This window comes from Vicugna pacos, chromosome 9, assembly GCF_048564905.1.
Source record: "Vicugna pacos chromosome 9, VicPac4, whole genome shotgun sequence".
NCBI classification, from domain to species: Eukaryota; Metazoa; Chordata; class Mammalia; order Artiodactyla; family Camelidae; genus Vicugna; species Vicugna pacos.
In genome coordinates, this window is record NC_132995.1 from 19,715,001 (window position 1) to 19,727,142 (window position 12,142).

The 12,142-nt window shown below is 32.6% G+C and overlaps 1 protein-coding gene across 3 annotated transcripts in view; it reads right to left on the minus strand.

Annotated features, from left to right (window-relative positions):
- Positions 1 to 12,142, minus strand: part of URI1 (URI1 prefoldin like chaperone) — a 71,675-nt gene that overhangs the window by 14,944 nt on the left and 44,589 nt on the right. For all 3 annotated transcript variants that reach the window (XM_072967285.1, XM_072967284.1, XM_072967283.1), the window contains 2 exons: positions 11,247 to 11,325; positions 10,014 to 10,149 (listed from right to left, as the gene is read on the minus strand). In XM_072967285.1, coding sequence (XP_072823386.1) covers positions 10,014 to 10,149; positions 11,247 to 11,249 — 139 coding nt within the window. In that variant the 5' untranslated portion in view covers positions 11,250 to 11,325. The remainder of the gene's footprint in view (positions 1 to 10,013; positions 10,150 to 11,246; positions 11,326 to 12,142) is intronic.

The following is a 12,142-nucleotide window of genomic DNA, read 5'->3' on the forward strand; positions in this document are numbered from 1 at the left end:
TAATCTCATACAAACATTTTAATTATCAATTGTTGTAGGCAAAAGAAAACTGAAGTTCAGTAGATCAGACACATAGCTGGGAGAATGTGCAAAAAAAAGTACTTCACGTGTGCCAAGAAAATGTAAAAATGAAAACTAAAATTGGAGAAAGAAAGAAAGAATTCAGAAGAAAGAATAAAAGACTGTTTTCAAACAATCATTTTAACTAAAAATCAAGAGTTAAATTTTATAAGATTTCCAAAGTACAGAATTTGATGTATATATTACTTGATTAGCTGACAAAATCAGGATTCATGTTATTTCTACAACAAGCATAACCTAATATTTTTAAATCTTCACTAATTCAAAATCTATAATAATTTGTCCAGAACTAGCTGAAATCCTTTGCACTAGCTGTAGTAAGAGAGACTGCAAACAAATTAACAGTGCAAGTTCTAACAATTGCTTAAAGTAGAAAAAAAATATATAAAAGCTCTTAAGAACTTCAGCAGAACCATTTGCACCTAAGGATAAATGATACACTGCTTACTAAGTAGAACCAAATAATTTGAAATATTGAGTAACAGCTTATGGAGTTACATATATATGAAAGGAACAAAGTTATAAATGTAATAAAATACACTTGCAAAGCCTAATTAAAGTTACAAACATTTATGAGAGGAGTCTTTCTACCTAGCCATATACTCGTATGTACTGAATGGGATTAGGCTTGTAAAGACAAGTCTCTTCTGAATTTTTTGTGACCTCTCCATTCTTAATCTCTTTCCCTTTGTGTGCTGGAATTTTCCAGTATTCTTACAATAATTTCAACAGGACATGCCCCCTGGTGGAGATGTTCACAAACCTCTGTATAGGTCTCTCCTTAAACCAGTTCAAAGGTCTGTATTTCTGCTTTAACACAGATTGAACTCATGTACTTAACCTTTTCCCCGTACTTCATTAAAGTAACAACTAAGAAAAAGACTGTAAAGGCATAAAGACAAAGATAATGAGTAAGGAGACAAGGAATACAGCAGACAAAGGATGTCAACCAAGTTCTAGAAACTGGACAACTGGTAACTTGACTTTGTACAGCAGAAAAAGCTAAAACTGCAGCAGTTGCAGAACCTGGAAAAAGCTCCTCTTTTGGAAATATTTCTAAAGGAAAGGGTAAACTAAAGATCTGAATTACGGTTTGAATGGAATGGTTAGATTCCAAACCCCATCCTCCCAAAGCACAGCCAGGTAATTTCCCCTTTCTTGACTTTTCTTTTGTAGGATGCTGATTAACCCCAAACCTGCTAATTTTTGTCAATCCCTTAAAGAAAAAAAATCAAATTGCCACTTCAACTCCCTATAGAAAAGCCTACTAGTCAACAAGATCTGCTCATGCACAGTTTTCTAACAGTGCTTAACTCTTAAGTACAATGGTTAGCCAATGATCACCAAATATTTGAAGTCTTCATTACTAATGCCAAAGAGGAAAAAAAAAGGACTATGAAAGAAACAAAAAGCAAAGGCAATGCATGAAGAAAACTAAAAGAGAAAACTAAAAATCCTAATAAAAGATTTTGTACCCATGAAACAAGAACAGTATCCACACAAAACGAACATTCAAAGGATTCAACAAACAAAAAACAGACCTCCTGGGAATTAAAATATATAGAAATTAAAAATTAAAAAAAGAAAATCAATCTACGATTCCCTACATAAAATAGAAGAAATAAGATAAAAAATTATAACAAAGAGATGGACAACAGGAGAAAGAAATTACCAAAGAAATAATATTTTAAAAGTCCTGAAACTGTAGGACATCACTCTCCACACTGAAAGAACCTAGCAAATGAATTTTAAAAGATCTATACAAGGTATTTCACTGTGGCATTTCAGATCATGGGGAAGAAAGATAGGAACCTAAAGCTTCTGAAGAGAGAAAGTGAGTCACATGCACAGGAAAAAGAGGGTATCAGATTTTTTAACAGCAACACACAAGGTAGAAGACTAATGCTTTCAAAATCATGAAGAAAAAAATTGTTTAAACAAGTATTTCTAAACAGACTAGTTACAAAAAGCAAGAGTATGAAAAATATTTTCAGACATGTGAAATTTCAAAAAACAAATCTGTCTCCCACATAACATCCCAGAAAATTACTAAAGGTTATCCTCCAACAAAATGAGTAAAACCTGAAAGGAGACTCAATGGGAACCAAGAAACAGGAAATAAATAAGAGGCAAAGACACCAAGGAAGGAAGGCACCAAGAAGAGAGGTGTTCTTTCAAATTCAAGATGGGAGCAGGTTCAAATCCAAGAAATGCTCTGAAAGACTCCAGTATAGAGGTCTGTAAGGAAATGAAACTGTTTGACTAAATTAATGATAGGTAGATATCATTATGCAACAAACAAAAAAAGCAGTTAACTTCAAGCGAAAAGGCTGTGGATATGGAATTACATCTAAGCATGTAAACTGATTTAATAAAAATTGTAATAAAAATATTAAAAAGATTGAGGGAGCAGGGGCCAAGAGAAGAACATGTAAATGAGCTAAACGCTCCCTTTTAATCATCAGCAGGTAACTAATAAATACTACATAATTTTTTTTAAATCAAGCAAACAGCATATGCAAAGTATTTGGGAAATACAGATAAAAAGAGCAAAGCAAAAGATGAAAAGACTGTAAGTAAAAACCTCTAGGGAATGGGAAGTGGGAGCCAAGAGGGACTAAGCAGAATGCTGCTACTTTTTGTTGTTATATGTTTTAAGGTATATGATGATTTAAAGCTATATTTCCTACGTAGATAAAACCAAAATCATAAATTTATACTTTGTAACAAAATACCAATGCATTTAAGTTTGCCTCACTGAAGTTACTAAAGAATACATGTATTGCCTCATAAGACAAATCATAAAACTTTGTTGATGGCCATATTACATTTCCCACAATACATATTCCATGCATACTTCAAAATCCTAACCTCTCCCACTTCTGAACAAATAAACTTGACTTTATCATTATGAAGGTATGAATCTTTAAGTTCTCTAACAGAAATATTCTTCTCTTAATCTAGCCTTTCTCTTCTTCAACAATATTTTCCAAAGCTACGTTTTCCATGCTTTTAATCTCATTACCTCCAGGATCTTGTCTCATTCCTTCTTCCTCCAGAGCTGTTAATCACTCGTACACTTACTCACTACAAACATACTAAGAAGTTTCCTGTGCTGAAAGGAAAATAAAATCTTCCCTTAAAACAATAAGGAGCAAAATTACAGACTAAAAAGCTTCAAGCTCTCCCTGCCTCCCCAGAAATCATCAAAAAATCAGAAACTACCTTGGAGAGCTCTGAGAAACAGTAAAGGGTCTACAACAACCAAGCAAACTCCCAAGCAAGAAAAAGCCATAGACAAAATGGCAGGAAATTTCATGGTATTTTTACCTGCCTTTCCCCACGTCCTCCCTAGTGTAGAGTAGTTTTGGTTTGGAGAAGGTGACAGCCCAGATCCCAATTCCCTGCCTTGAACCACAGAGAATAGAATAAGCCATATTTGCAACATTGTAACCAGTCTAGGGGCTGTCTGAAGAACTGGTCTTACCTCAACCAGGTCTCAGCGGAAAGAAATTAGCTGGCACTACTGCTGAAAGCTGCAGGTGGACAACAGTCCTGCAGATGCCTGGGGTAACAGCTGAAAGGTGGAACCACAGAACATACATTCTGAAGCTGCAAAGAGAAGCTAAACTGAGAATCTTTGGGAAAATAAGATATTCAAAAACAGCCATGTATATAAGGAAATTTAAAAAATCCATACACAGGCCCAGGAAAGACATATACTCAGAAAACACGTGAAAGACTAAACCTTTCACTTTCAGTTGATACAAAGGCTTAGAGCATGCCCAGTTTATTAGTGAAGGTCCTCCTTACCAGTCTGCAAAGGACTGGGAGAGGTGGCTGTTTCTTTAAAAGCCCAATTTTCATCAAAAAATCAAAACAAATATATGTATGTGCATGTATGTCTGAAACATTGTGCTGTACATCAGAAGTTGGTTGACACATTGTAAACTGACTATACTTTAAGTTAAAAAAAAAATCAAAAGGCATACAATAAATAGGAAAACATGGCCCATTCAAAAGAATAAATCTTCAGAATTTGTCCCTGAAGAAACACAGGCATCAGATGTACTAGAAAAAGACTTTAAAACTGCTTCAATACACTCAAAGAGCTAAAGGGAAAAACAAAGAACTGAAGGAAATTTTAAATATATATACATATATGAACAAAGTGAGAATATCCACAAAGAGATAGAAATTATAAAAAGGAACCAAATTCTAGAGCTGAAAAATATAATAAATGAATTGAAAAATTCACTAGAGGGGCTCAACAGCACACTTGAGCAAGCAGAAGAAAACAACTGGTGAATTTAAAAGATAAGACATATGAAATTATCAAGTCTAAGGAACAGAAAGTAAAACTAAGTGAACTAAGCCTAAGGAACATATGGGACATATCAAGTGATTAATATATACATTAAGGGAGACTCAGAAGGGGAAAAGAAAGAGAAAGTGGCAAAGAGATTATTTGAAAAAACAATGGTCATACAGTTCCTGAATTTGCCAAAAGACATGAGTCTACAAATCCAAAAAGCCCAACTAATTCCAAGAGGAATAAACCCAAAGAGACCCACACCAAGACACATTATAATCAAACTCCTGAAAGACAAAGACAAAGAGAGAATATTCAAAGCAGTAAGAAAAAAACAACTCATCACATATAAGGGATTCTCAATGAGAACGTAAGCAGAATTCTCAACAGAAACCTTGGGAGCCAGAACTCCAGTAGGCTAAAATATTTAAAGTCCTGAGAGGAAAAAAACTGTCAGCTGAGACTCCTATATCCCAAATTGTCCTTCAAAAATGAGGGATTAAAGTAAGACATTTCCAGATAAAAGTTGAAGGAGTTTCTTATCATTAGACCTGCCCTATAAGAAATGCTACAGGGAGTTCTTCAGGTTAAATGAAAGGACACTACACAATAACTAAGAGCCATATGAAGATATAAAGACCTCTGGTAAAGGTAAACATGCGTAAAAATTTTTAATGGTATTATTGTCATTATAGTTTATAACTCTACTTTTTATCTGTTATGGAATGTAAAAGAAAAAATGCATAAAAAGTTATCACCAATCTATGTTAACCGGTACACAAATATATAGTTAGTGACATCAATAATACAAAGGGGGTAAAGAGCTGTATAGAAACATTTTTTTTCTATGTGATTGAAGTTAATTTGGTACCAATTCAGAATACATTGTTATAACCTTAAAATGCTATCCATAATCTCCATGGCAACCACAAAGAAAATACCTATAAAATATTAATAAAAGAAATGAGGAGATCAAAACACTTTACTACAAAAAAATCAACTAAACACAAAAGAAGGCAGTAGCAAAGGAAACGAGATACAAAAGCTGTAAGACAATACCAAAAAATAACAAAATGGCAAAAGTTCTGCTCTACAAATAGTTACTGTAAATGTGAATCTATTAAACTACCATGGAGTAGGAAAGCACAAATTAGCAGAATGGATTAAAAAAAAAAGATCCAACTATATATTGTCAACAAGAGATCTGCTTTACTTCTCAAGACATATGAAGGTTGAAAGTAAAAGTTTGGAAAACCTATTCCATGCAAACAATAACAAAAGAGAACTGCAGTGGCTAATTTAAAATAAGCCAAGAAAGGTTACAAGAGACAAATGATATTTCATATTGATACAAGGTTCAGTCCATCAAGAATACACAACAATTTAAAAATAAACACACCTAATCTAAAGAGCCTCAAATATATGAGCAAAAATTGACACAATTCAAAGGAGAAGTAAGTGGTTCTCTAATAAGAACTGGAGATCTCAATACCTCATTTGCAGTAGAGGACAGAACAACCAGAAAGAAAAGCAATAAGGAAAAAGGACTTTAACAACACTACAGAACATCTGGCCCTAACAGATAGATGCAGAACATTCCACCCAACAGAATAACAACATTTTTTTTTCTAAGGGAAACATGGAACTTTCTCCAAGACAGACCATATGATAGGTCACAAAACAAGTCTTTAAAATTTTAATAGAATTGAAACCATACACAGTATTTTTTTCCAATCACAATGGAATGAAACAAAAAACCAACAACAGAAGGCAAATTGGAAAATTCACAAACATGCAAAAATTTAACAAAACATTGAATTAATGGGTCAAAGTAGAAATCATAAAGGAAATTAGAAAATACCTTGAGATCAACAAAAAATGAAAGCACAACTTACAAAACTTACAGGATGCAGAGAAAGGAACACTAAGAGAGATTTATACCTATAAACACCTACATTAAAAAAAATCTCAAATCATAACCATATGCTTTAAGAAACCAGAAAAAACTCAACAAAACTAAAAGTTGGTTCTTTAAGACGACCAACAAAATTGACAAGTCTTTACCTAGACTGACTAAGAAAAAAGAGAAAACTCAAATTACTAAAATCAGAAAAATAGAAGTGGAGACACCTTTATATATTCACATATAGAACCTGAAATTAAATATAAGAATATTTTACAGAAACAAGATGATAAGATAATACTATGAATAGCTGAATGGACACACCGGATAACCTAGATGGACAAATTCCTAGAAATATAGACTACTAAAACTGAAACAAGAAACAGAAAATGTGAATAGACCTAAAACATAAAACCACCCAATAACAAAGAGCCCAGAATAGATGCCTTCACAGATGAATTCTACCAAATAGTCAAAGAATTAACAACAATTCTCAAACTCTTTCAAAATACTGAAAAGGAAGGAACACTTTGTATGAGGCCAGCCAAAGACACTAAAAGGAAATAAAACAACAGGAATTTCTCAACAGCAAAAAAAAAAAAACTTCTGATTACATAAAAACTTGCACAAAAAGGTTTAGTGAAGCTTTTACAATGGCCAAAAAATGGAAGCAACCCAAATGTCTTTCAGTGGATAAACAGAAAACCTGTGCTACATGTATATAATGGAACGATACGCAGTAATAAAAATAAATGAAACTTTTAATATACAGGACAACTTTGCTGAGGCATTATGGTTAGTGAAAGAAGCCAGTCTCAAAAGGTTACATAGTGTATGACTGCACTTATACGACATTCTGGAAAAGGTAAAATTAATAATCAGTGGTTGTCAGGCCTTAGGGGTAGAGGTAGGATGTAACCACAAAAGGAAAGTAGGAGGGAGTTTTTGATGTGATCCTGTGTCCTAACTCTGGTATATCCAGTATCCTATTCCATTTACTGACTGTGGTGCTGGTTAAACAAATTTTCACAAGTGTTGTAACTCACAGAACAGTATGCCAAATAAAAAGTCAACTTCACTCTGATAATTTTAAAAATTAAAAAATACTTTAAAAAGGTGGTCATATTCATGGTAAATGGCAAAATGCAAGATGTGAACACAAAGGATGGGGCACCGAGCTTGCCTTCTACCTCCCGGATATCATCTTCCTCTAAGTCACCTCTTCTGAATCCTTTTGTTGTTGTTGTTGTGTTAAATCTATTTTGTCCTTTACTTTGACTACTTTTTAAACATGCAAGGGCCTCCCTTCACTTTCCCCAATTACATGTCGACAGTGAGGTAAGTATATTTAACTTGTTATATTTCTTCTGCCTTAAGAAAAGTAGTGTCTTTTCTTGATAAATGTTAAGTACAATAATATGCCTAAACAATTTCTTCAGTTAGTATAAATTATTATAAAACTGTGTGAAGGAAAAAATTTTTTTAAATTTAATTTTCAAAATAGGTTCTCAAATGCAAATCAAAACTACAATGAGGTATCACCTCAAACCAGTCAGTAACGGCCATCATTAAAAAGTCTACAAACAATAAATGCTGGAGAAAAGGTACATTCCCTACATTGCTGGTGGCAATGTACACTGGTGCAGCCACTATGGAAAACAGTAAAGATATTCCTTAAAAAACTAAAAGTAGAGTTGCCATATGATCCAGCAACCCCACTCCTGGACATATATCTGGGAAAAAAACTCTAATTTGAAAATATACATGCACCCCAATGTTCATAGCAGCACTATTTATGATAGCTAAGACATGGAAGCAACCTAAATGCCCATCGACAGATGAATGGATAAAGATATATCTACAGTGTAATACTACTCAGCCATAAAACAGAATTAAATAATACCATTTGCAGGAACATGGATGGACCTAGAGATTATCATATTAAGTGAAGTAAATCAGACAGAGGAAGATAAATACTGTATGATATCACTTATATGTGGAATCTAAAAAATGATACAAATGAACTTATTTACAAAACAGAAACAGATTCACAGAATTAGAAAACAAACTTATGGTTTCCAAAAGGGAAAGTTGGGTTAGGGAGGAATAAATTAGGAGTTTGGAATTAGCAAATACAAACTACTACATATAAAATAGATAAACAAAAATGTCCTACTGTATAGCACAGGGAACTGTCTTCAATATCTTATAAACCACAATGCAAAAGAATATGAAAAAGAATATATACATATATATGTCTGAATCACTTTGTTGTACACCAGAAACTAACACATTATAAATCAACTGTACTTTCAATAAAAAATTAAAAATAAAATTAAAAAAGGTTCTCAAACATAATTTATTACTTATGTATTCTGAAAATTATTTTAGATATTTATCCCAAAAGTCATCATGTTTGGTCAGTTCCTAAAACCATATTTAACACTGAAAAGTGATTTACCAAAAAATATTTTGCTCTTCTATTAATTTAAGTCAAATTGATTCTAAAGATTTATTTGCTGAAATATCCGTATGAAAATCAAAGTGAACAAACTCCAAAAAGACTAGGAACTGACTTCACATCAGCAAAGCTACCCCAGTAGATAAAGAATAAAGAAAGTCTTCACAATTAAGAAAGGCCTTTAAGAATTACGCTCATTCTTTTCTCTAATATACAGGACTTACTTTAATACAGTAATGCCAAAAGAATTATCATTGCCAGAAATTATACACAGGCCAAACAATGAGATTCTGATTAGTGTCACAAAAGATCAAAATATATATCAATTATAAACTTATAGGGGTTGATTTGAAATTAGAGTCTCCAAATATAGATCCCAGAATTTCACTGAGTAAATGACTTCTCCAACTAGTACCCACTCATGTATAAGTGAAATCATTTCAGCTTTAGAAAACTCAGCTGTTTTCTATCTATATGACCTCATTTATATAAAAAGAGCTTCGAAAATTTATTTTCAGATATACATTTAACTAGAAGGTTAAAAAGCAGGTAGGGGTGATAATATACTATCAATTTTAGTATGCTATTACAGAAAGAAGAACACAGATTAGATATTAAATAAACCTAATTTTAAAATGCATCTAAGCTAGAACCTAAGCTAACCCATCCAGCTACAAAATGTGTGTGTAAGGATATGTACATAGCAACAAATAATACCACAGAGAAAACTAAAGAACTACTTCAATAAATGAGACAGAAACCTTAAACCACACCTGGGCTTTCTTCTATAAAACTGAAATATGACTTCTTCCAAACCAAAACACATGTTTAAGATTTGTTTCTACTTTTGCAAATAGGTATTTATCCCAGTTCACTAAGTAGAAAGTAAATTCCTTCTGTGTACTAAAGTATTAAAAGCAAAAAGTAAGTCTATGAAAAGTATCTAAACAAACTGATTATAAAATATAATATGACCCCAATTCTTCTATCTACCCAACTTCTATCTACCAAACCACGTCTGATGACTCTTACACTTTGTAATTTCTGAAAGCACGCCAATGTGGGTGATATTTCCAACCCAGATGTTTTATTCTCCACCCCACACTATGAAATGCTGGTTCTGCTCAAACTACCTACAATTCAACAGAATCACAAATAGCCTGGATATTTGTGCTATTTAGCTAATAAATCATGCAAGGTACTTTGTGAACTGATACACATCCAGCAAGGAAACATCATTTATACTTGGTACATACGTTCTTTCCGGTGCTCAACTAAGCCCACAGCCTGCTTTGCTGAACACTTTGCAAACCAATTGTCTCCAAGTAAAACAGTGACTTCATTAGTATGGACAAGTTTTCCTGGCATGAAAGCAAAGGGGCCAAATGGTACCTATTGTTTTTCAAAAAAGAAAAAAAGGCAAAAAAAGTTAAAAACTACATTTTATGAAACAGCATTAAAAGCTCTGTGTTAAGGTCTTTTTATCTCTACATTAAGAAAAATAAAATGTCAACTTCACAGAATTTTAACATTATATCAAAACCTCACAAGGAAAATCTATTAAAATTGTTTTAGATTAATAAACAAATGTTTTAACCTAAAATTATTAAAAATTATTTTAGGTTAAAACAGGAAAAGAAATGAGCATATTCACATACAGCTTTCAAAGAAATTAGTGCTGTCTCCAAATGCTTCTACTTTTTGCTCATTCATAAATCTAAATGAAACCAAACTAGGAATAAAACATTAAGTTAATAAAGAATAACTCTGATAAAAGACTGAAAATTATTTCTGATAAACTAGTCTTTTGTTGGCAAAAACAGAAATTAACAAATAAATAGCTTTAAGGTTTTATAAAATTTACAAAATATTTGAGCTAGCATAATAAAAAAATACATTTTCAAAATATTTGGGCTAATTTAATTAAGAACAAAGTCTTCACGAAAAAGAATATTCATGCCTGAAAGAATCTAATTCAGGGCTCACAAACAGATCACCATGTCGATATGAAAACCATTCAAACAAAAATTAGCAGCACCTTTTTATATAATATCAGTGTTCTGGGGTTTAATTCTATAAATTACACAACATAATGGTCTATTCCTGTTCTGGCTAACAGGAAATGACTACATGCCATATTTCTGTTGTAATTACAGTTTTCTAACACATTAAATTTGCATACCAAATATGTCAAATTTTGCGCTAACATTTATGCCGTTTATGTCATCATAATGAGATAATTAAATATAAATCTGAAAAAAGGAAAAGTAGGAAATGCCAACTATTATTACAGTTAGTGTATTATTATAAAGCAAAACAAAAACAAGCTTTCTTTACTGTGGTATGGTAGTTACCTCTGATAAGGTCCATCAGCAAGGCAACTTGTGAAATGATATATACATAAAGCAAGGAGACATCTTTTTACTTTACATAGTTAGTATCTTTACAAGAAACAACATATCACTTTAAAAGAAACACATCAAACATACCATGATATTATAAGACAACTTGTCAGGCAAAGTACTGAGTCTTTCTTGAAGAGCATTATAGTCATCATCTACCTTCTTCCTGTTGGCAAAAAAAATACCAAATGCTAAATTAATATACAAGTTAACAATTCCTCAAATCAGCCATGGATAATAAAACAAGCTAATCAAAAACCTAACTTCAGCAATTTAAAGATTAAAATATTTTTTAATTTTAAAATTGTGTTTTTACAAAATTTAGCATTATCCCACCTTACATTTATCAAAGAATTAAGACTCTCAAGGACTTCAGTTTTTAGAAGTAGAACACTCACATCTTGAGAATTAGTGTTACCTAAGGTAGAAGATCGTCTGAACTAAATAAAATTTGGAAAATAAGAGAGATAGTGAGTTTGGAGGGAAATAGGAGCTCGAGAAGGAAGAAGAGAGTTACTAAAAGCTTTCGAGTGTATACATTGGTTGTGGAGTAGAAGTCATGAACATGAAATCTGATCAGATGTTTCAGTCCTCCTCAGAGAACTTTAGGCTAAAACATTTGGGGTCATCAATCCCTCAGTTACTCATACTAAGGTATTAAGGTGAGAGAGAATCAATCAGAGGCTAGAATTAGGTACAGGTAATGTAAAAAGCATTTCTACTGGACTTTGAAGTCTGTTCCATGTTATACCAAAACAGAGACTACCTAATACAGTAATTTCAAACAACCAAAAGATGTAATTCTGTGGGACCAGAGATGGTCATATGTCCCTATGCTGTAAACCCTACAGTGTTCTCACACCTGCTAGAACTGAACAGCCCTACAGCAAGATGTCTATTTACAAACCTCTGAAGATTGTTTCCTAAGGATTTCCTGCTAGTCTGTGGACTGCAAGCAAAACCAGAGCACTGAAATTTTTAGA